Source organism: Corvus hawaiiensis, chromosome 4 (assembly GCF_020740725.1).
Source record: "Corvus hawaiiensis isolate bCorHaw1 chromosome 4, bCorHaw1.pri.cur, whole genome shotgun sequence".
Classification (NCBI taxonomy): Eukaryota; Metazoa; Chordata; class Aves; order Passeriformes; family Corvidae; genus Corvus; species Corvus hawaiiensis.
Genome location: NC_063216.1, coordinates 35029398 through 35054409, shown reverse-complemented (window position 1 = coordinate 35054409; position 25012 = coordinate 35029398). Strand labels below are relative to the sequence as shown.

Sequence of the window (25012 nt, the reverse complement as noted above, 5' to 3'; positions counted from 1 at the left end):
TGTAATAGAAGATGTATATTTTGTTTTAATGCTACAATGTAACAAAATTGACCTGGAGCAAACCCACTAGTCACCAGTATAAAGGAACAAATTGTGTACCTACAATACATAAAAGTCAGGGTTATCTCCAAGATTCAGACAGATACTAATTAGACATCTGAACCCGAGTTAATCTTCACAGGCTCTCCTTATGGTCAGTTGACACAGAAAAAGTAGGTGCACAAGGTAGTTGATCTTATTTTAACATTTTGTTGTCTAGAATATGTCACACAATTGTTCTCTGGAGATGCATCTACTTTTCTGTGAAGGGAGGATGAAGATGAGATTCGGAGATCTATATTGGGGGCTTTTTTTTTTTTTTTTATTTTGGAGCACACCTGTGTAAAATACTCCTCTTAAAATTCAGATAAAACCATTTTTAGTGTTTCTGCTAGCCTTCAATAGTATGTTGTCTGTATATAGGAACTCTTGGTTTTCTGTATAGAGTAATTCGCACACATTTAATTTGTAAATGTACGTTGTGTGGGATTTTAATTTCACCTCCTTGTATTTAATCAACCCTCTAATGCTAAAAGATAATAAGCTCTTTGGAGAAAAAAGACAGTTATTTATGTATCTTTCTGGCATTTCTTTTAAAGGGAGCTTATGATTTCAACTGTTATCTTTAGGCACTTCTAGAAAAATGAACATGATAAATTATGATTTACTGGGAAATTTGCACAGAATTATCTGAAACTTTAAATGCAATTGACACAGAATGTTAGTTCCACTGAGTATAACGACAGCTGTTGGAACACTGCAGAGCAGACAGTGGGACATACGTGGAAGCTGCATGAACTAAACAGCGTGTTTGCTCAGACATTTTGCAGACATCTCGTGGCTTCTGGAGAAGTAGAAGTTTATGGCCTGGCATGCCAGTTTATTAAGGGTCGTGATGCAGGTGAGATGTGATAATCAATGTATCACAAAGTTTTTCATCGTGTAGAGACAACACAAGATGCTGGAACAGCCAGTAGAACTAAGAAGCCTTGCCAACTGGTCTTTATGAAACATAAATACAGAAAACAGTTGCGTTTATATTCAGCTTTAGTGCTTGTCAAGATGAAAAACAGTTTCAGGTCAGAGGCAGTGTACCTTTTTAAATAAGACCAGTTTTGACTGCTACCAAAGTTTACAATTCCTCAGCAAAAGGATCTCCCTATCAGCAAAATATGAGAGAACAACAACAACAAAAAAAAGGTATCTGGAAGAGCTGATTTTTAGCATCTCTTCTGCTAAAACTAATAAAATGTTAATCATGAAAGTAACAGAGAAAAATTAAATGAACAGTGAAAAACTACTGCACTAAGCCATTACCATGTAGAATAAAAATTAACCCAAGTAAAAGATTAAACTCTTGAAGCATGACCTTCCTATACAAACATGGATTTCCTACTCACTAACGGTGACAAAACAGCTTAATAGTTTCATGCAAAGATCAGTGTTTCTTAAACATTCCTAGTCATTAGCACTAAGTTTTTTAAACGCTGCTGAAGTTTCTTGTCTTAAACACTGCTAGTTTCTCATTCAAATGTGTTTTATTTGTTTAAACAAATAATACGCTAAGTACCATTTTTCTGAAGTCGGTGTCTGTAGGAATTACACTGCATCAGAGCTGGGCTGCAGGAGTGGTCCTTACCTTCACTTTAGTTAACACAAACTGATGATTTCTATTGAATAATAAATGCTAGGAAAAAAATTCCCTTGACCCTTAATTAGTTAACATTTGGTTGGTATAAGTAACATAAGGCTTCATATCCTTTTTAAAATTTATTTAAAATTTTTAATACTGACTGGCTTCAGTGTGGGTTCACTTGTAATTTTCCAAGAATAGATGTTTACAGAATTCCCTTTCCACCATGCCATTTTTCCTACGGTTAAAATCCTGGTATTAGTGATGGGGTAACAGAGTGGCAGTGAGTTCCACAAAATTTAGAACTGGATTAAGAAAAAAGGATTTCCTATCCAGAGTAGAAGCACAGTGCAAGTAAAATTCATGGGAAATTCACCATAAGCAGAGGTAAGAAAAACGACAGAAATTCCCTTTCTAGAGCATGTATTTGTATTAAATTACTGAAAGAAATACACTGTGTGTTGGCTGGATGGGGTTACAATTCATTGACTTTATATGGCCATATTTGTTGGAGAAAGATTTGAAGTGAGCCTGAAGAGGCCACTGGTAAGGCTGAAAGGTGACACAATGGCCTGTGAGAGAAGAGCAGCAGTGGTTAGTACCTACACAGTGCCTAGCCAGGCCTTGTCCAGTCCGTGGACAAAAGCTTGACTTGTTAGAACAGGGTGTTTTGTTTCAATATGACCAAGATTTTAACTCATGACTTTGTGGAAATGATGCAGGAAAAGACTTGTATTTCTTTAACGGTGATGCATTTATTCTGCAGTGAAAATACCTGTGTAACTCTGGCAGCTGAAACCAGGACCCTGGGCTGTGCCACACCCGAGGTGGCCCCGGCAGCAGAGAGATGCTCAGGATCCCTCTGGGCACGTCCTTACTGCAGCAGTCTGGGAGCAAGCTCAGGCCCCCACTGCTGCTCCCACACCTCCTCCTTGCCTCCCCCTGTTCCACAAGCCCTCGTTAAAGCAGAGGCTTCCCACTGCTGCAGGGACAGCCTGCACCAAGCACTGCTCCCAAGATCACATCTTGCTTGACTTCACACTACATGCTCCTCTAAATTGCCCAAGCTGACTGTGCCCCCAAACGTTACCCCATCCCAGAACATACAACACATACTTCACTTTGATGCTAGGAAAGCACCCTTCTCACAGGCTGCAGGACAGTTTCCCATCATTTCACAAACTCCAAACTGAAAGATAACATAGAAAAATCAGTATTGCATGTTCGGTTTAGAGGGGCACCAGAAAGAGTCCAAGGAGGACTGTGGGATGTGAATATGCAAGTCTGCTCTGGAGGGAACTAGCCCAGCTAGTGTGAATGTAAGCCATATATATTCCTCTTACATTCCCAGTATAAGTCCTTCTTGACATCAGGGACTTTTTTTAAAATTTAGAAATACAAGCTTGCCCTCTGAAATCAGGTAGTGTGAACCCACAGCATTTTTAGAGATTACCTGATCTTAGATTACCTTTGTCTGTTCAGAGTACCAGGTCTGAATGAGTCTGGCACAGGCTTATACAGATACAAAAAAGCAGCAACTCACACACATAATTAGTCTTCTCTAAACAATCTGAGTCACCAAGATTCTCCAGTCCAGTTCAGAGATGCCTCAGTTGAGACTCCTGTAAAAATGAAAGTATTTTTCTTCTGAATAAACAAATATTCAGAGAAGAAAGTGCAGTTCTGTAAAACCAAACAAAATCTAGATTTAGGAGCAAGCATCTTCTTACACAGTCAATGTTGGAGTAAATGAACCATACCAAAGGTCACTAAATGTCATTGTTCTGTAATTTTCAGTCTTCAGAGGATCAAAGGAATCTAAAGAAATGGTTCAAGTTGAGACACTTGGCGAAATAATGAGGTGAAAGGCTTCCGAAGTTTTCTGGAGGGAAACCCACAGTAATTGGATATAATTCTAAAAATCTTCCTTTAGGCATTATTAAATAAAAATGTCTATCCTTTTTAGGGTTCATGAAATGTCAACAAAAGAAAATAGTGGTATAAACACCAAAGAGCTGTTTTTCAGTTTTTCTCAGGGCGTAAGGGGTTTGTTTATTCAAAGATCTGTGACACTGGCAAATACGCTGTTCCCCTTACATAGCTTGGCAGGTGTTGTTTTGTTTTTTTTTTTTTTTAATTTTTGGCTGTACTTGTATGACAAATTCATTTTGCTAGAAACACACTACCAGTTCAGCACAGATTTTTTTAACAATTAATCTCCTTACGTGCCATATTTTGTCCCCTTAGAGCAGCCCAAGGAACTGATCTTAAAATGCCCGAGGAGATTAAAAGATACACTTCAGTCAGTTGCGGAAGTGTAACTCAGAAGCATAACTGATGAGTCATTTGGGGAATTTCACTGTTGTTGCTGCGCCTTTTTGATCAGCCAGTCCAAAGGGATTTCATTAACATCTCACTAGTACCTCTGACTGAGTAGAACTTTTGAATAGATTGTGAAAGCCTCTAGAAATAATCTGGTTTTAAGTACTAAGTATATAAATGCAAATTGAGTGGAAACAGCTGTTATTTACATTCTGTGGATGCACGATTTCACTCCCTGATGGATAGGGGAAGAAAAAAGCCACTTAAAGATTGAAATGTCCTTAAAGAAACTGGAAAAATGGGGATCTAATAAAAATACATGCAATGAACCACATTGTTGGGTGGTATAAATTGGTAAAGCTTTCCAGGTTTGCCACCATAACATTATACAGCCCACCTGCTAGGAGGACTTGAAGAGCTCTATGTATTCCTTGGAGAAAGTGGGGGAAGGGGTTGAAGGAATGAATATGCTGAAACAAAAGCATACGAACAAATTCATGTTTCAGCCTTTTATGCAATGGCTAACTGAGAACCTGGCATTTTCAAAAATAGTCTCACAGAACAAAGCCCCCATTCACAGTAAGATTTTGCTATGGATTTACGTTAGTTTGAGATTATGTTCTGGAAAAATTATAAAAGCTCCTGAAAAATGTAAGCAGCAGTGACCAGGCCTGAAAGTAGAGGACTGTGCTGGAGGGAAAAGAAAGCACAGTGTGAAAGTTGCACCCTTCATGAACTCAAGCTTTTTACTAGCCTGGCAGAGGCTCTCCTGTGTGTCCTCCATTCACCTGGAGCAGGTCCCTGCTGTCACATGTTCCACTGGAAAGCTCATGCTCCCTCCTGCCATGCCTGCTTCTATCTGCAACATCACCAGCAACCACCTAGAGTTGAAAAAGTAATAGACTGTCCTCAGGAAAGGTAAGGCATGTTTAAAAATGTACACAAAACATGGCTGCTAATTTGGACCAAACCCACTCAGTCAAATCAGCGATGGGAACCTGGGACAGGGAAGCAAAGGTGGGATTGTTTGGCTGGCTTTTCCTTATAGAAGGAAAAGGAGCTGACATACCCAGCACAGCTAAAGCTCGAGCACCACAGAACGACTTGATTCTTAAGAGCCTAGGGAGTGATTTCCTCCAAGATTAGTTCTGTTTGACTTAGGATTGCTTTGTGCCTGCCAGCACACAAAACCTGTCATAACACAGGCGAAGGTAGGACAGAAATATCATTCTTGTTCCATTTTAGGTACACTCTTACCTGCTGTTCTGTCTTACGCAAAAGATACGTCTGATGGCTAAATGCATCCTTTTCTTCCTTACCAGAACAAAGGCTGATCTACAGCAGCAGGTTTTGCAGCTCCCTTCTGTCTAGCATCATGTGGCATGAAATGCTGGGGAAAAATTCTGCTGTGCCTCAGGCATCTTTCCAGATCGCATTTATTCACGGAGGGATAGTTTATCAGAGAAATGAGCTCTGAAGAGACTACTAAAATTAGTTTTAAGATTTTGAAATGCAGGGCAATGGCACTGAAAGTCAGAAAATATGTCTAGCCCAAACTCACACTTTATAAAAGGCTTTGCATATTTTGTAATGATTATGGATATTATTTCTCCTCCTCCATTCATTTATAAAGACAGAGGGATCATAACAAACTTAAGCAAATCTGAATTTGGTTACACAGAGCCATCTGTTAATTCTGGTATATGGCAGTAGAGGGCATCTAAGGACTTCAAGTCACATATGGTAAGGGATTAAAATCTGACGGCTGAAGGAGTTAGTACTCTCCCCCCAGCCCTTCACCCCACCCCAGGACAGAATTGCCACCTCATGAGCAAACAGCTCACAAGGCTGCTCCTGATCAATGGCAATTTTGAGCCACACTGAAACTGGTGTTCATCTTAAAACACCAGTCTGAAAGCTGAAGTTGTTTAGGAGGAGATGCAGGGGTTAATTTCTCTTCCCTGCTGCAGGCAGAGCTCTGTCAGAGCCACAGGATGGTTTTGGGTACAGTACAGGGGGAGATACTGCTTCAAACAGTCTGTCCAATTTTATCTACTACTCTTCGAGCTTTAATTTCCACATACCTGGAAAAACTGCTTACAGGAGGAGCAAGCAATTCTGGAAATGGACAGGCTGTGCCAAGAAAGGGCGAGCTGTGGACCAGTGCTGTTTTCCTTAACCAGAAAGAGTAGCCCTGTGTCTGTTTCCTCTCTTGAGCCTAAAAAATGCCAGCCTGTCTGGCCTGTATTTCAGTTTACCTCCTCCCATTATGCCAGTCAGATACAGGATGATGCGCTGAGCTATCCTGACGAAAAGCAAGCACTAACCCTGGCAAACAGAGAGAAGGTAGTTGGCAGCTAGTGCTGTTTTCTTGTCATCTGTCCAGGTTTGTATGATATTCCATATCCAGCCTCTCTTTATACTGAAGCAGGGAAAGCAGCCATGCCTATCTTGAGCCAAAAGAAGCCAACACCTCAGAGGCAGGTTAAGTTCATTACCTGACACTAACACTTAATGCACTAATCTGAAAAATGTATTTGAGCCCAGCAGCATATTCGCATACAACAGGCAACATATTTTCAATTAGCTGTAAGAAGTTTAAAGTTATATAAATACATTAATAAACATTGATTATCCTGTTATTCAAACTCCAAATACAGCAATATATATACTCCAATACTCAAAATACAGCAACACATCAGGCCTTATGCTGAAGTCTATTATAGCCTTAGCCTGACATTTAAAAGTGGCTCATGCCCAGAAAAAGGTTCAACAACTCATTTAATGATTCACAGTACTCCTAAAATGATATTCATCTGTCTGCTCTCCATGGCAGCACTTTCAATCATAAACACTTAATTGCAGGAATTCATCCTCAAGGCCAAGTAGCTCTGGGTGAATTAAACTATCCTTAATGTAAGAACTAGAACAGTGATTTAAAATTAATCTTTTTCTGATAGGAGGCCATTTAGTCAGATACTTATAACCCAGTTTCTACTTCATCTTCACTTTATTTTTCACTCAAAAATCTCCCCTTTAGAGATAGCCACTGCATCACCTGTTTTAGTTTTCCGTATTAGTTTCGAAACTGACTCTCTGCCAACAAAGGAACTTTAATTACTTATGGATTGGCAAAGCAAAGGAGAGCTGCCTTCATGCTGTCTGTCAGGAAAACTTTTTTCACAGACATTTCTTGCTCTCTTTTACTTTGAGGCGCAGGACTTGCAACTGGCAGGAAAACATCTCAATCCTCCTCAAGCATAAGTCTTGTTTTTTCTGGCAGCATCTAGGACGAGAATGCAAGATTTCACAGTGCGTTCAGCTGTGCTATCTCTAGGATTTTTCTAAAACAAAGACAAGAGTGTATGATTCTCTAAAAATCCAGAACTTCAGAGAGCATGATTCTGAACATGTGTGTGTGTAGGTGTACGTGCATACATACACCTATATGCTCTTTCTCAGCCAAAAAACAAGGTAAATAAATATTACCGACACAGCATTTTATGCTATAATCTGAATATTAAAATCCATATCAAATATTATCCTAGTAGCTGTTTGAAAAGACTGTATCAGAAATGGTCCCTTCCAGCAGTCCTTTTTTCTACCATGTTCATGACAAGGAAGCATGATAGGGAAGAAAATGCTATCAAAGCATATATATTTACAACTTATTCTCCAGTAACTTTCAGCAATATTTAGCTAGTTTTAGTCAGAGTGAAACTGGATAATTCACAAAATAACATAGCATTAGACCAGAATTCTGCTGTTTATAAAGAATCCTAACATAGCATAAAATAAAAACTGCTGTGTAAATTATCTTTTTTTTTTATGCTTAGTACCCTATGTCACCACATTCCACTTTTCCTTTACTTATCTGTCCAAAGTATTTTTATGTTATTTTGGTTTTACCTTTAATTGTAAATAGTAAATTGGAGAAACTAAGCAAGCACTACATTTAATTATTTTCACTGAAGATCCCAAGTGTGCCTAGGTAACCTTTTACTCAATGCAATTGAGGCCTTTACTTTTAAATAGTAGATAGCACAGGATGAGACGAGAGATGGACTTAAATTGGACTTAAATGCCACCTTTTTATAGTCAGTTTCATGCTTGTCAGTGATTATCTGTCTACCTGTCCATGGAACCAAAGGGAATGATCCTTCAACTGTCTCTGAAAGAAAATAACCTGGATATTATTTCAAAGTACTACTCTCTTGGTGCCATCTTTTGATGTTTGCTTTTAAATTACAAGAGCAGGTTTCCTTTTATAGCACCCCTGATTCACAGAGGTTATTCACTGAATTCTTTTATTATTCTCCTTTACCACATGTATATTGTCAAGAAAGGCAAAGCATTCACATATGAATAGATAAAAATGGCAGGAAATAAGGTGGCAGCTGGTAAAGAGTAAAACTGTTTGGTGTAAATCTTAATCTAATTCATCAAAACATTCTGTTCCTCAGGCAGCTGGAAAGAGCAGAGTGATCCCATACACTAAAATATTTGCCTTCTCTATGTTTTATTTATTATGTTGTAGGAACTCTTTGTGAAATAAGCAAACCTTTCTCCTAACTGCTAAGTGAGAAATCTTCTAAGAGTTCACACTGCAGACCTTGTTTGTCCTGTGCAGTTACAATTAACTCGTTTCAATTTGCTGGAGCTAAAGGCTCAATATTCTTATTTCTCTGCTCAAGAATCAGACTGTAATCCCAGGACAGGGAGAAACTGTACACTGTTATTTAGACTAGGTCAGGTAAACAGTTGTCAAAATATGGTCAAGAAGTAGAGGCATGTGATAAGCAATAGCTGTCCTTTTAACTGAAGGGGATTTTAACTGACCAAATGGTATGCCATGGATAATGGATATTCTGTGCTGCATCTTTGGGAAGTTAAGGATGCAGAGAGCAAGGAAAGGGCCCTTGTATTCTTCCAGGTAGCTAGGTAAATCTCTCTTAATAAATCAGTAAATCTTTTCAGTGAATCAGAGCAAATTTAGCAAAATCAGCTGGGTCAAAAAGACATTATCCCTCCTCTGCTCACATCATATTATATAAATAAATCAACATACTTGCTCTCCAGTAAACTTGGCATACTTTTCAGGAACAAAGTAAAAATCATTTCTAGTAACAGGCACTTCACAGGACTGTAAAAACGTTGTTGCCTCCTTCCTCGGTCATGAAAGGGATTTTTGCCTAAAGGAAAAAAAAAATAAATTCACTCATCCTTCCCTGTCTTAAGCATATACATTTGTAATCAAGTCAGAAACAATATATTCTGCTTGTGATTTTCAAGAACTCTTAATGTTCATACTTTCACTACTAATATAAAACTTGATTAAAATTATCTACTATATGGATGATATACAGTCAGAACCAAAGTGTTCACGAGTAATAGAAAGTATCGGGAAAAATAATTAGGGATATCTTAGGTTTGTGCCTTTCATCCCCAGTCGGGTGATATGCCTCTAAAACTGGCTCAGAAGCATTCCTATTTGTGTATGTACAGGCAATGTTTATCCTATAATTGCTACCCCAGAACATACAGATTAAAAATAAATAAAGCATTTGGTTTGAATTGTACATAAAAATTTTAAATCCCCACTTGTATATAGTTTTTGTATTAGTGACTGTTTAGAAGAATTACTGTTTGTTACATGGCAGATTAAAAAACCCTTAATTTGTTTACATGATGGAAGGCTAAGTTTTCTGAGTCTGCTCCTTCTTTTCTCTTTCTCCATTTCACATCTTTCTCCTACTCCATTCTGATTTTTATAAAGTAAAACCCTTAAGGCAGACCAAACCTGTATTAAATATCCCAGTGCCAAAGAAGCTAAAAAGTAGCTTTAAGTATTTTCATGCACTACATATGGCCCATAGTCCCAAAAGTAATTTAATTTAGTCACCTTTTCTTACCCTTACAGCTATTTTTTTTCTCCCCTGTGAGTGTATGGAAGACTCATGCAGACAGAGGAGAAAAACAGCAACTAACATAGTTGAAAGAAACAGTGAAATACAGCCATACTCCACCGAGGCTATAGCACTTTCAGATGTCTCAAGCCAGAGAATAAAGGTAACTGTGAACCAGAGTACTCTTATGAGGTGCCAATATTGTCATTTAAGGATTGATTTGCAGTTTTTAAGTTAGAATTTCATTACTCTTGTAAGTTTATCAGATATTCAATGCTATTTTTAAGAGACATTAAGTTCTCATGAAAAAATAACAGAACTCTGTTTAGGAAAGATCCTGCTGATATACTGCCTATTTAATTTTTATGCTACCTTTTTCATAACAATATCTGAAGTTTAAGTAACAAACATTTATTACATTCTTCTGTTCTTGGTTCTCATTCACCACATAAATCATGGTCTTCCTCTCTTCTGCCTTTATAGCAGCCAGCTGTGGTTTTAGAAACAAATTATTATGACTTCAAGTGACGAATAAACAGCAGAAGCAAAGGAACTCTTGAGATACTATCCACATAAAAATCCCATTAATAAAATAACGTAGGAAAAGAGAACTACAGCGAAGCTATAAAAAAGCAGCTTTGCATCTAGACAAGATGTATTCCTTTTCTCCAAGATGCATTAGTGAACTTTAAAGTAATAGCCCTAATTTGAACACTATGATATCAGAACATTTTTTGAGCAAAAGCTCTGTGCCTACATATACAGAATTATTGTAGTAATAAAAATAGATTTGTATTAATTTTTTATTGTTCTTCTGAACATAGTGAAGTCAGTGCCATTCTGAAAAAGTAATAGAGGTTTTTTACAAGATCTCACGTCATAGGTAGCTGAACTGTCAACTAAATTTAAAGGGGCACAAACCTATTCTCTCCCCTCTTCACATCTGTCCAACGAAAAAACTTAGTGGAGATTCCACAATCAACACTGGAGTCTGGATCTGAGGCTGCCTGAACTTCACAGACAAAAACAGGAACAAGAATGACCTTCAAGACCTAAATTGCTTTAAACCATTTCTGAGAATGCTTAAGAAAGCCTGTGTTTGTTCCTCAGACCTCATTTTAAATCTGTGCTGCTGCCAGTGATTAAAACCACCTTTTTTCATAAACTGAATAAATTAAATTCAAAGGCACCCAGGCATTACAAACAGATGAAATCATACTGACCAATATTTCACTTAACAAAGCAGATTTTTTTTCTCAGATGAACCTACTTAATTACTGAATACAGAACTTAATTTTTAAGATATTAATTCTCTTATCCCCTGATGCTTAAGAATTATAAACAATAACTGTTTCAAAATCCTTCAGGAACAGTCCTTATTTTTATTTTTTTTCAAAGAAACGTTGCATTTCAGACGTTACTGGGGAGTGCGACCCAATGCAGAGTCTCAATGTGGGAGCTTTCTCTGTGTAAGGGAGCTGCTCCGCTCCCTCAGCCAGAGTCTCCAGCCTAATACATATTCATTTACCTCTCTGATAACAAAGGCTCCCTCCCCCCTCCCGCTCCGATTTTTAAATATATTATCTTGTATTAATTTATACGTTTGGGTTTCTTTCCTGAAATCTTTAAAAAGACACCTCTTAATCCTTCTCCCGTCAATTCTCCCTCCCAGATACCCCCGTGCAATTTGCAGGGAGCCCTGACCTGCAGCCGTGGGCTGGGGTGAGACTATTACGGCTACTTTTGCTTTGTTTCCCCTCTTTTCTTCTTTTTTTTTTTTGTGTGTGTGTCTGTGTGTCTATTTCTAAAGTCGGCTCGGGACCGCCGGGGCAGCGGCAGAAGGTGGCTGGTTACCGAGCAGCGCCCACGGCGCAATCAACCATCTTTACGCCAAGAAACAGCTTCGTAGTTATTAAAAAAAAAAAAAAAAAAAAAATTTTTTTTTTTTAAAAAAGGGGGGTGGGGGGGAAGGGGAGGAAATCGGCGCGCGCATCGGCGGGCAATGGCTGTTTGTAGCAACGAGGTATTTAGCGCCGGAGGGTGAAGGGGGGTGGAGGCCAGGGTGGGGTGTCCCAGGAGCTTCAGCCGCCGCAAGTCCCTGGCAGAGAGCTCCTGGCACCGGCCCCTGACGCTCTCCCGGCCCTGCGGGCGGGCCCCGCCGCCGCGCTCAGGTGCCCGCGGCTGCTGGCGCCGGGCAGGCCGGGCACCCCTCACCTCGCCGCCCCCGGCACGGGGGCTGCGCTCCCGCGCTCGCCCGGTTCCCTCGGGGGTCGCGCCGTGCCCCGCGGGCGGCGCGTACGGCCCCGCCGGCCCGGTCCCTCTGCCGCCCCGGGCACTGACCTGCGCGTCGCCCGCGGCTCCGCGGCCGGAGGAGGAGGCGGGGGGGCCGCGGGGCAGCGTTCGGCGACCGCTGCCCCGGCGTGACAGGGGCGGCGGCTCGGTGCGTCGGCCCCGGCTGGCCGCGATCGCGGCGGAGGCGCCGGAGCGGGTCCTGTCACATGATGCGGTTCCTGGAAAGTTCCTGGAAAGCAGCCTTTGTATGTAACCATCCCGGGAGGGGGGAGCGGCGGGGGCAGGATGCCCTCGCCTCGCAATCAAAGCCGAGCAGACCGCCCGCGCCGGGGAGAGGGGGGGGAGCGGAGGGTGTTGTTTCCCCAGGAGCACCATCTTCCTCCGGCAGCCTCTGTCCGCCCCAGCAGAGCCTCGACACTTCTCCACGGCGGCGGGTGCTGGGTCCCCCCGGCCCCCCGACGCTGCCGGGAGCCAGAACAACCTGACCGCCCTACCTCCAGGCGGCGACAGCGGCAGCCCCAGCCCCGTCCCGCCGACCCCGGGTGAGTCCCCTTGTCGTCGCCCCGCTTCGTTCGGTGCCCTGCCGCCCTTCGGGAGCCGGCAGCCTGCCGCCCCGCTCCCGGTACGGCGCTGCTGACCGGCGGGATGGAGGCTCCCCCGCAGCCGGCGGCAGGCTGCTCCGGCGGTCCTCGCCTCGGCCCGGGGACGCCCGGCTGCAGCCAGCCGCCACCGCCTCGCAAGTCTTCCGTCCCCACCGAACTCCCGTGGGCGGCGGCGCTTCGCGGCTAGGCGCTCCCGGAGCCTCCCTTTCACAAGGGGTCGCGCCCGGACACCGCTGGCAGGGCTGCTCCCACCTGCGCTCGTCGGCCCCGCACCCGCAACCTCTCCGGTGACAGGCGCACCTGCGCCCAGTCCCCGACCCGGCGGCGGGAGCTTCTGTGCGGGGGAAGGAGGGGATGGGCTTTGCTGGGGTCTTCCCGGGTGTGTGCCTGCATATGGTGGGATAGAAACCCGTCAGAACACCCTGTCAGTTGCCACTACAGTTTAATTTGGAAAAGTTTCTGAGCTCCGCCGAGGAACTTGTTACGGGAGGAACCACCTCAGCATAAGCCCTCACCTGGCGGCTGCTGCGCACTCGGAGGCAGAGACTGCCCCGTTCGCAAGCACCGGCGGGGTGAGCCCCGTTCCCGCTGCTCGCCAAGCCGGCTAGGTTCCCCCTCGCTGGTATTGCCCGGCTTTGTGTCGCTCCTGATGTGACGGTGCTCCCAGGAGAGAAGAGGCTCTTTTTGTCCCTCCCGTTCGCTTCAGCCAAGAGGAAAGATTTTTTTGTTTCCCTAATATCAGCATTTAATGGAGCGGGAAAAGCATATTTCCTGCCCCGCGCTAATTATATCGCGTCCTCCACCGCGCTGCCCCTTCCGTTCCCAAGCAGCTGGCGAGCCCTTGGAGCCGGCACTGCCGGCACACCCGCCCCGCAGCTCCTCGGGTACGCCGCTGCCCGAAAGGAGGTCTCCCAGCCCGGGAGCACGGCCCAGGCCGGGCTCCCGTTCCTAGAGGCACGACTTCACGGATGACCTTACTGAAAGGCGTTACCTTATCGTTCGCAGGCACCGCAGCGTGCAATCCGGGCAGCACCGGGGCTGGGACCTCTGCCCCGCTCTGCTGGTTACCCCTCCTATCTCATACCTTTACGTGCTCGGCTCTCTCCCACGACCTCCTCCCTCCCCAAAAGTCACAGAGCTGCCGGACGGGCTCGCCTGCCCCAGCCGAGGGAGCGGGTCAGCGGGTTCGCCTTTGCAAAAAAGAGAGACCACCTTCTCGGGCCGCCGCCTCCGCCGAGTCCTCGGCGGAGAGGAGCCGAGGACAGGCTGGGCGGCGGGGAGGAGGAGATGTCCCTCCCCCGCTCCGCCGGGAGGTGATCTCTCGCCTCGGGTCCCTCCTCTGGATGCTGGGAAGTTCCGAAGCGGGATCGCCAGAAACACGCTCTGCGTCGGGAGCGCCTCTCGCGGGGCTCGCCGCTAACCACGCTCTCTCCGCTCGCAGGCGGCGCCCGGGATGGGGGCCGGGACGATGCGCCCGGCGCGGCGCTGAACCCCGCGGCGGCGAAGCGCAGCCCTCTCCTGCCGGCAGCCCCCGACCTGCGTGCGAGCGGGGCCGCGCCCGCCGCCGCCGCCGCCCATGACCCTGCGCTCCGCCGAGTCCCTGGAGAGCGCGGAGAGCTCCGGGGAGCGCTGGGGGCACCCCGGGGCGGCGGCGCCCGTTGCCGAGGAGTCCCGTGAGGCGGAGCAGCTGGCCGCGGCTATGGAGGAGCTGCGGCGGGCAGGTAAGCCGGGGCCGCCGGGAAGGGGAAAGCGCCCGGGGCGGCGGCGCTGTTCGGGGGGAGGCAGAGGAGAGCGGCGAGGATCCCCACGGGGCTGAGAGGGGGAACCGGGCGGTGATGCGACGCTTAGCCATCGCCGCCCGGCACTGCGGGGTCGCGTTCTCGCGGCGGAGAGGGGCGGCGACGACTCCGACCTTCCGCGGACTGCGGCGGCCGAAGCGAAAGCGCTGGCAGCGCCGCGTCCCGGCGGCAGCCCAGGATCTGCGGCCGGGCGAGGGCCGGGCGCTGCCGCCGGCCGGGGCGGCCGCGGCGCCGCATCCCCTCGGCCCCGCGTACCTGCGCTCCCCTCGCCGGCGTGGCGGCGGCTCGCCCGGCCCCGCAGGACGGGGGGCTTGGCTGCCGGCGGAGGGAAGGGCTTTTTGTCTTCATCGCAGCCGAGCTAGGACCGCAGCCACCTCGCCGAAGTTGTTTTCTTACCCCTCTGCTTTCGATCGCTAGACAAAACCCATTTCAACAGCAGCCTACTCAGAGTTACCCAAAGCGGGCGTTCTGCGGGCTGCCAGCCTGTGCCCTGCGGACGCAGCGCTGGCCCCGGCGGGAGAGCAGCGGGGAGCCGCGGGACGCGTCCCTGCTACTTCAGGGGTGGCCCGCCGGGCCGGCGGCTCCGGTGTCGTCCCCGCAGTACGCTGCGGGAAAGTTTGTGCATGTCTATGCATAGATACGAAAATAAAAAGTGAGCTGGAAGGCTCTGTCAAAACGAGACGCATAGTAAAACGAATGATTTTTAATAGCAAATAAAAATTTACTCCGCCTGCAGGACTTTAGCTTTCAAACAACAAAAGAAATGGGTGACTAGAAGTATAACAGCCAGAAAGCAGCTTTTTAAACAAACAGGAATAAACAAATCCCTTCTTTCTCTCATCTTTTAACAGGCTGGTACTGGGGCAACATGACTGTTGCTGAAGCCAAAGAAAGATTACAGGATGCCCCCGAAGGGACCTTTTTGGTTAGGGATAGTTCACATTCAGAGTATCTACTAACTATATCAGTAAAAACATCAGCGGGACCGACCAACCTACGTATAGAATATCAAGATGGCAAGTTTAGACTGGACTCTATCACTTGTGTCAGATCTAGACTTAAACAGTTCAACAGTGTTGTCCATTTGATTGAGTACTATGTTCTTATGTGCAAGGACAGAACTGAAACACCTTCAAATGGAACAGTTCATCTTTACTTGAACAAACCCCTCTATACGTCTGCTCCATCTCTGCAACACCGCTGCAGGATAGCTATAAACAAGAGCACAAATCAGATTTGGGAGCTGCCATTACCAACAAGACTGAAAAAGTACTTGAAAGAATACCAATACCAGGTATAAATATATTTTCTAAATGCCTCTAACACAGAGTAACTTTTGAATGCAATTCTTAAAATCAGGCAAAGAACTGAGTAACCAGTTGTACAACTCGGCATGGAATTCACTATCAAAACAGTGGCAGTTATGGGGGGAAGGTTTTTTTTTCAGATGCTACAAAGGGAGACTTTATGTAAAATAATCCCAGTGTGCACCCTTGGGGGTTCAACAAGGTGGCATGCTATTCTTGCAAGGAGAGAGAAGCCAGGAATCTGTCCAGATTGTGTTGCTTTGTCAATAAAATGCTGCATTATCAAATGCTTACTGAAGCAGTGGGACCGGCAGAGACTGCGTAAGTGGTCAGAGATGTGTGAGAGTTCACAAGTATCTCAGTTGTCTGATTCCAAGATTAATTTGGTGCTGGTGTTCATATAATCCTAAAAGCTTAACTAGATCACACTGTGATAATCTTGCTAAAGTTATGCAACTAATCAAATCCAGTCAGAAAAGTGATCATGTATTCAGTTTTTATTGAACTATTCTCCTGCTTTTCTGCAAGCAAAGGAGTACTGTAAGTAATCAGTCTACAATATTGTTTTTCAAAGTTCTCTGAAAGCTGACCTTAAGAAGAAATGCAACATCTTTCACAGGAACCCAGTATACTGCTGACAATACCAGATTGGTATCCCAGAATCCTTAACATGTTAACATCTTCACAGTGGTTATGTATCCATGCTATTGCTATTAAGCCTCTTTTGGTTGAGGCTTTCGAACTGTATGCTTCAGACTTGCAGTTCCAATGTCAAAACATGGATATCAGCAGTTACAGCTGTCTTCTACAGTGTAGAATGTTTTCTTTAGCCTGTTTCCCAAAATATGGGGAAATAAGATGTGGATTTTTTGGTTGTTTTTGAGGGGGTTGGTTTTCTTTTCTTTTTTTTTTTTTTTTTTACTTCCCATTCACTATTGTAGATATCAGATGATTACTCAATAAAATAAATCAAATTGCACAACAATTTCCCAATCTTTGTATGTATGGATTCAGGAAACTGTGCTCTTATATAGCAACTTACATAATTTCCCAGCTAATACTCAGATAAATGCACATGTAACAGTGAGGATGAATACCCCTGCTTTGCCTTTGTGGTGCTGCTCGAAAGTATAGCTGGATTAAATTCAGATTAGCAGTTTAGAGGCTGCTTGCTGAATTCCTGTAGTTAGGTATTAGCATAGGACATAGCTTTTTCTGTTATGGTAGTCTTCCAAACAGGAACATGGGACTAAGATCCTCAGTATCCATTCTTCAGTCTAAATGTAAACTATTTAATAGAAGAAATACACAGAATGAGAATAATAGGAGAGCAGTAAAGAGAGAAACAAAGACATAGACTCATCCTTAGTCAACAAATTAAGAGTTTTAATTTTTTCCCTAGCTTATTTGTTAATTAAAGCAAAGACCTGTGCTTGAACAAGGAGGGTTGTCAAGACTTGCTGTAATCTAGCTTTGCCCAGGCTGAAATAGAAACAACATAAAATAACCTTGTTTTCCTTGTGACTTAACAGCGCTGTTGTACTGTCAAGATGTTCTGTCCCTTCTCATAAACTCTGGGGCACTGACCAGCTTATATGCTGCATCAAAACTCCCAGTGTTACACACTCAGTTTTGTCTGTAACATGCTGGCAGAAAAGAGTAGCAGAGCCATTGAGAAAAAGAAGGCACCAAGAACCAGAGGCAGAGTGGACGGTTCCTTGGTATGACATGTTCTTGACATGTTCTTGTTCTTTCTGTGGAAAAGGTGTGTTCCTCCTCCTCCATGGCTTAAATTTTCTGTCCCCATTTTCAATCCAAGCTTTAGTATAGAAATGAGGGGAGTTTTCTTCTGAAAAACAAATCAAAATATTTTGTTATGTAAAATTTTCCCCATGTCCTGCCAAAATATATTTGGAAGTTTTTCACATTACCCACCCTTTGGTTCCCACACCTGAAGAGCGCTTGTATTTTACGTATGTGTCATAATCACACAGTCCTTGTTATCAGTCTTGCTAGGATCTACCACCCTCAGGCTGAGGAGGTATTCCTGCGAGCAGAACCTGTCAAAAAACTGTGTTCCTGTGAACCCTTTTCATTCCGATGATTCTTACATCTTCCGATGTAAGAATCTTTTCTTACAGTTCCTGTCTAGCTCTACCTTGTGGTGAGAGAACTGCTATACAGAATAACCTCCGTCACAGTCACAAACACTCTAATCTGCTGCTGTGTTAACATTCTACTACTGTGCTTTTTCAGCCAGGGTGACATGCTTGGGGTCTCAATGGTAAACACATTGTACTAAGGACCTTTAAAAAAAATCCCTGGGGATTTAAAATCATGAAGACCAGTGCTGGAGCAAGTAGACTGAGCAGATAAAGAGCTGTGAGGTGCAATGAGACTGCTATGTTGCAAATATAAGAAATTATTTATGGCTTGCTGCTGGCAGACTGTGCAAGCAGTCACAGGCCAAGTGTAGCCCACAGCAGAGCCAAGCTCTGAGGAACAACAGGGGGCAGATGCAGGGAAGCTAGCTGTTTTTTTAATAACAGTTCTCCAAAGCACAAGGGCAAATGGCAGGCTGAGGACAAGGAGTGCTGGTAAAGTGAAAGGAGGTGACTCTTGTAACTAATCAAAATTAGTTACTGAGATGTGGAATCAAGTCACCAAACATTGAGCATAGTTCCTGTGGGGAAAAGAAGGGTCTGTAACTATGGAGTGCTCAAAGCTGTGAACAATATTTTAAACAGACTGGAGGGGGAACTAGTCATCTTTGTATGAAAGCACAGTTCTTGTCCTCATTAGGATGCCAGTCCTCGGGTTGATGCATTGCACGAGTAAAACTAAACCACAGTATAGCTTACTGAAAGCTCAGCTTCTTTCTAATACAGCACAGAGGAATGACTTGTTCTGGTACAAAAAATCTGATGATAGAACATGATTAGATTTCAGCGGTACAAAGATCTGGCATATAGACTTTGTGACTTCTCAGACATGATCATGTTGTTCAAACACTTAAAAAAATTCTAGTGCCTTTTTTCTTTTCTTTATGGATGTTGTAGCTCGTTTGCAGCACTAGCTTTTAAATTGCTGGCCCTTCAAATTATAAAAATTACTTCTAACTGATATATATCATATTGAATTGCTAGTACAGACTGTTCAGAAAGCCAGTTTCACAGGTTCAATGCCCATGAGTCAACCAAAAATCATGGTAAGGACTTTAATCCTAAGCCTTTTTTTCACTCCATGTGTTGGTTTGGTTCTTCTTTTTTGAGTCTTGGGGTTTCAGATTTTCCAGTTTATACCTGAAATGTCAGTTGCTGAAAACCTCTTCACTTTAATTGAAGGATAACTGAGAATCCTACAATCATAAAAGGCGATGCTTAAAAAAACCAACCAAAACAAACATAATTGCAAGATGAATGATGAAAATGGAATTGGTGATGGTATTTAGTTGAGCACTAGACCAGAACTGTGAACTAGGGCAGCATTTTAGTTGTATGGGTATCTTCCTGCCGGTAGTATTATCACCAGAGACAGAAAATAGCTTGAGTACAAGATGAATGAGTAGAGCGGGAATGTGACTAAGCAGCTGCGCCCAGTGCATTAGAAGTAATTTTATTTTAATCTGATCTTGTCAGTATTGCCTTAATTATATTTTATGTAACCACATTCGATAAACAATATATAATTATTAGCAAGAAGGAAAAATTGTTCACTAGAATATGGGGGGCAGAGGGTTTTTTATATATTAAAACAATGAGGAATTTACTCCTTCACTAGAAATGGTGGAGATTTATAACCTGAGACACTTACTAAGTCTCATCACCTTGAGAAAACAGAATTTACATCTGACAGGGAGAACAGGGTTCTGTAGTTGCATGAATTTCTGTACCTTAGCCACTCTCATGTTTTAGAAAAATGTTCCTGCAGGTAAGTTACCTTGTTAAAGATTGTTTAAAAAACTTTATTTACTTACATGCTCTATTCAAGAGCTTTTTCTTGTATTCCTGATAACAATCCTATTGATTTTTCCTTTGGCTATAACCTTAGGCTCTAGTGGAAAGTAAGTCAAGTGGTATCAGGGCTTTGCTCTCCTTAAGCCAAAACATATAATGGATATGGGAAGAGATATTTTTAGACATGGATATCATGTCTAAGAGTCATTTAAAATAAAGTAAAATAAAAATTCTGCTTACTTTGCAGTCATTAAAATAAATCTTATTTATCATATTTACTGCTAGAGGAAACAATGGCTTGAGGGATTCTAAAAATTTTATTGGTAATTCTTGATAATAATAAAAAACTTTGTTGAAAGGAGAATTTTTATTTTAAAAATGAAGAAATTAATGAAACTTTTACTATCTAAACAAAAAAATTTCCAAACAGAATAACTGGAAATTAGTTGAAAGGTCTGAGCTGGTTAGCTCTGTATACACAAAGGAAGTGGGGATGACAAGCTCCTTCGGTATCTCAGCCTAGCTCCTGAAAACCACTTCTCTGTTAGCATTAGATTTAGCAGGTCTCAGTATTTTGCTAAGCCATTAGCACGATTGAAAATGCCTGGAAACAGCATTCCACTGACACGTAACTTCAGTCACCACGGTCTGAGCTCACTTTACAACACATCAATTTGCCACGGTATTGCTAAAATTGGGTTGTTTCTACAATAGGCTGAGTATCAGTCAAAGGAACTGGGAGGCAGTGGGTGCTGCCCGGGGCCATGAAGGGTATCAGGTGCTGACCATCACTGTTCCTTATCCCCTGTCTCAGACAGAGGGTACACTACAAGCTAGGTGAAACACAGCTGCCAGGAACAAGATGAGAAATTATTTGCTTTCTGATGAGGGAATTACTTGTCTGGCTTTCATGTCTGAGAAGGGAAAGGACATGGAAAAGCCAGCAGCTCCTGTGAGAGGTGGCACTTCTCATAAGGAGTATCAAATAACTAACCACCAGGATGAGTACAGTGCTGAAAGGTGTATTAGTAGAGATTAAAGGTCTATGGGAATAACTAGTATCGGTACAGTTTGAATCCACATATAGACAAAGTCTGGCTAGATAACTCAATTTTGAGAAAAAGAAAATTAGCTTATAGCAAACTCAGTCTCTTCTGGTGCCAGGGTTACCAAGCAGGAGAGGGATTAACTGTGTTATTAATCAGGTTATCTACAGGGCTTTAAAGTAGCCAGTGCCTCTGAGAAAGTGGCAAAAATTATGCAAAAATATACCACCATAATTATGCTTAATCTGTTAATTTGTTTAATCTGCTTGATAAATTGTGTATTTTATTCTACTTAGACTCTTTTTAAAAAGGGATTGCACCTGTGTTTCATTTTGTTTTCTTCCAATTGGAAGAATTGGAGCCATTATTTTTCCAGGAACTGACATACCAAAATAATACCACTCCTTTCTATGGTATTAAGGAGGAATATAACGCTGGAGCAAAAGCAATTTATATCAGCAAAAGGAACGAGCTGGCATTTAGTAGGAAAAACTTCAAACAGACAATATCCAGGAAAAGTTTAGTAGTGAGTGCTGCAAAGAACAAAATGCAGTAAAAAACCCCAAACAAACAAATTCAATGCTTCTGTCTTGATTTTTCTTTCACTGGAGGGCAGGGTTTATCTAAGTAATCCTTTTGATTCCAGTCAAATTGTTCTGAAATTGATGTTTCATAGATGAGGTTTGCAATTTGGTGCTCTGTTGGTTAACAAATAATAAGTGCAGAGGTATGTTAGACATTGGGAAAGATTCAAAGCCCGGTGCAAATTCTTCTTTTGAAGTTATTTGGTTGATAACAGGGTTGATAACAGGAGTTTTATGAAAAATAGTTGTAAATCTGGTAGCTGAAAGCCGCAAAAATCCCCTTTCAAAATGCTTTGTTACAATTTAACTGTATCTCTTTAGGTTGCAGCCCTGAAATAGAATCTGTTCAGCTGAGTCGCTGTACCCCCACTCTGCCTCAGGGAGAATGTCCAGATTTGAGAGATTGCTCTGGACACCTATATTAGATACATTTGGTTTTTTCTTACCCAGGGTGCTGTTTGACACATCTGGAGGGCAGAAAAAGTTGTGGATCAACTCTTACCATTCAAGGGATTTTGAGTTGGTTCATTTTCTGTAGGAAGAGCACTATTAAAGACTGAGCTGCAATTTATCTATCTATAAAGTGGGTGGTGGACTCAACATTCCGTGATTTCCCAGCATGGGGTGAATAGTGGCTTATACTTCAATTAACACTGATAGAAACTTAAGCTGCAATGAGGGCAATATCTTTGACTGGCTGCACTGTTAAAAAGAGAGAAGGAAGGAAGTTAGGAAAGTGAGATCCTTGCCTAACTAGACTGCAGTGGATGTGGCACAGCTCCTTCCTGAAGTGTTTCAGACATGGTTGTCTGTGTGGGAAACTGCTTGTGAGAAGATAACTGTTTTCTGGAAAGTCACGTTTCTTTTAACTTCCCTGACAGAGGATGCAGTGCCTACTGCAGGATGCTTCATTAGCCTGCATGCAGGCAGGTTTCATTTTGAAAGGGAACAAAATAGATCAAGTGAATTTTTAATCTAAGGGTATTTTTTGTTTGAAAACAGGACATATGGGAAAAATATAAGCAGTGGCAAATCTCTTGCCAGGCTACCTGTAAAAACTTTCCATGAATCATCACTAGCTCCTGAAGTTTAACCTTAAAGTAAGAACCTTTCAAAATATAGGTATTGTATATGAGTTTATCTGTTCAAATCTTGGGAAAGCAGCAGCAGATTACAAAAAGCAATAGCTATTCTCCCCCTAAATAAAACCAACCTTCCAATCTTTTATCTAAAATGTTAGAAAACCATTTCATATGCTGTAATTTGCAAGTAAAGTAAGTTTGTTTTGTGAAAAGGTTTCAGACTTGAATCTTAAATTTAGATTATTAATTTGCCAATGTTTGATTTTCAGGTTAATTAGTGAATTTTCTTTGTTTGTTCTCACATTAATAAAAGGGTGCTTTACATTTAAAAATAATTTCATAAGTCTGGAATAAAGAGGCTTGCAGTATTTCATCTGTCTCCTCAAGGAATCTTTAAATTAAACTTAACAACAAAGAACTATATTAACTCATATATTTAAGGGACTAAAAATTTTGAGGAATACTGAGTCATGTTCTGCAAGTATTAATTGCAAGTTTTTTATTACAATTCACTGGATTTTTTTTACGAAATGTATACAAAAGTTTTGCATTTGATGCCTGCTTCCTTTTTATAACTATTCCCCATTCAACTTTTTGCTAGGGATTATTTGTATCATAGTAAACAGCACTAAGAATTCATTGTACTGCTAATAAACACTTATTTTTATTATTGCAACAAATTTAAATGTATACATACTACAGAGTCACTTTAAACCCCATGTTTTAAGATGCTTTAAAACTTTCTGTGCTATATTTTACCTTCATGCTGGACACGCTTTTTAATAAAATACTACTTTTAAGGAAGTTCATGATGTGTCACCTACATTTGACACTAACTCCTCTCTTTGACCCGCATTTAATTTAAAGTCTTTATTATTTAAACGAATGGAAGTTAAGAAGTGTCAGAATAATTACGCAGCAGCCCAAAGACTGATCCTGTTCAGTGATGTGTTTCAGTCCTGCCCATCATCTTTTTTTAGGAGTGCTAAGGAATCATTTTTCTAGTAGCAAATGCCACCTGAAGAGTCACACCCCTTCCCAACTGACTGCCTAGTGCCCTCAAATCCTGCTGGCACCCAGCACAGCATGCCTAAGCTTTGGTCTACAGTCTGGGCAAACTTTCTATACCAAACCCTTCCCTTTCTTGGCATCAGCCTGGTTTTCAGTGACTGGCACAGGAGACTTGGATGTTGGCATTATGGAGGCCCACAGCTGCAAAGGGGAGTGCAATGGGGAGCAGGGTGAGGAGGAAGAGAAGAGGGAGGAAGGGAAGGGGTTATTGCCTGGGACAGCAGCAGACAGCAATGGTTTGCAAGACCCTCTGGTCTTCAGGCCACCTAGTTTGGCTCACCCTGACTTACATTTTAACACTGTTTTTGAGATGCATCACTTACAGTAATGTTTTATGTGCTCTTCTTTCTAAAATTGACAGGCAAGCATATAATAGATGTTTCTCTTTCCCCTTCTTAATTTCTGAGGTTTTGTGATTTAACCAATTAGATGTGTTTTTAATAAACTAATCTAGAGGCTCACTATTTTTTCTTTTGTCCCTAAAGCTGGAATGCTGTCCTACAGACAATTGAAAACAGCATAATCCTAACAGATTAAATCTGCTTGCGCCAGTTTTAAGAACACATTTGGCCTCTTGTTATCAGCACAAAACAAACTAGTCTGTCAAAAACAAAATACATACATGCTTGGACACAGCTTGACTCTAATTAGCATAAAGGATTCTCTCAAAAGCATTTTTAAAAAATCTCATTATACTGGTACAGTTTCCAAAAAGATTTGTGACTTTTAAGTGTGTTTTTAGAAAGTGTATAATGAATGTAAAAATCTGGGATTATGACTTGGAATAACCAACATGTAAAGTGAATAGCGTTGTCAGAAGAGATACTGCTTAGCTTGGTACCCACAGATTTCGACTCGTGACCCTGAATTCAGCAGTCCTTGAAAGTGTGGCCAGATGAGCACTGATGGCTCCTCAATCTGCAGAACCAGACAGAACAAGCTTTTAAGACTAGAAGTCTGAGGATACTGATGTGCAGGACTGACCATGGTCCACTGATCTGCAAAGTCTAGGAAATATTTTAATCTACATGGTTAGCTTTGAGGTCTGAGCAGTCAGTTACTGGGGCATTGAGTTGACACCAAACTGGCTCAAATATATAAAAAATGTATGTATGTATTTGTCCTTAAAATTGGAATAGTTTCACCTACATGCTGGACATACAGGTAGTGCAAACCACCTCCCTGAAGTTTTGTTGAACTTGGACCAGAACTGAACTGGAAGAACTTTAGCAAGGGCTGAACCCAAATGGAACCAAAATAAAGAATTTAAGGGTTTCTCTCCTTGGACTTAAAGTATTAACTCTGTCCATCCTTATCCTGTAACTGTACTATGTAATCAAAACCAGGGCTGCATTGCTAAAGATGAACCCAAA

At 42.6% G+C, this 25012-nt stretch overlaps 3 protein-coding genes across 3 annotated transcripts in view; 2 read left to right on the top strand and 1 right to left on the bottom strand.

Moving 5' to 3' along the window:
• LOC125324639 (collagen alpha-2(I) chain-like) lies at positions 1 to 14372 on the bottom strand. Its single transcript, XM_048300751.1, has 6 exons — positions 14216 to 14372; positions 13950 to 14133; positions 13310 to 13494; positions 12241 to 13181; positions 4783 to 4875; positions 1 to 3294 (listed from the first exon to the last, which is right to left on the bottom strand). Exons 1-6 carry the CDS (start codon positions 14370 to 14372, stop codon positions 3271 to 3273), a joined length of 1584 nt encoding a protein of 527 aa, XP_048156708.1. The 3' UTR covers positions 1 to 3270.
• On the top strand, positions 14369 to 23423 carry SOCS2 (suppressor of cytokine signaling 2). Its single transcript, XM_048300045.1, has 2 exons — positions 14369 to 14515; positions 15445 to 23423. The coding sequence occupies exons 1-2, from the start codon at positions 14371 to 14373 to the stop codon at positions 15891 to 15893; spliced, it is 594 nt and encodes a 197-aa protein (XP_048156002.1). The 5' UTR covers positions 14369 to 14370; the 3' UTR covers positions 15894 to 23423.
• The window catches only part of CRADD (CASP2 and RIPK1 domain containing adaptor with death domain), an 88725-nt gene continuing 79543 nt past the window's right edge, over positions 15831 to 25012 (top strand). The window contains exon 1 of the mRNA XM_048300044.1: positions 15831 to 15887. The gene's annotated coding sequence lies outside the window, so the exon portion shown is untranslated. The remainder of the gene's footprint in view (positions 15888 to 25012) is intronic.

What these genes read in the sequence shown, in the direction of transcription:
- SOCS2 (XM_048300045.1), top strand. Translation starts at nt 14,371, where the DNA reads ATGACCCTGCGCTCCGCCGAGTCCCTGGAGAGCGCGGAGAGCTCCGGG. An exon ending in GGAGGAGCTGCGGCGGGCAG is followed by an intron (nt 14,516 to 15,444) that starts GTAAGCCGGGGC and finishes ATCTTTTAACAG; the next exon opens with GCTGGTACTGGGGCAACATG.
- LOC125324639 (XM_048300751.1), bottom strand. Translation starts at nt 14,372, where the DNA reads ATGGGCGGCGGCGGCGGCGGGCGCGGCCCCGCTCGCACGCAGGTCGGG. An exon ending in CGCTCCCTCGGCTGGGGCAG is followed by an intron (nt 13,495 to 13,949) that starts GCGAGCCCGTCC and finishes TCTTGGCTGAAG; the next exon opens with CGAACGGGAGGGACAAAAAG. An exon ending in GAGCCGCGGGCGACGCGCAG is followed by an intron (nt 4,876 to 12,240) that starts GTCAGTGCCCGG and finishes TTTCAACTCTAG; the next exon opens with GTGGTTGCTGGTGATGTTGC.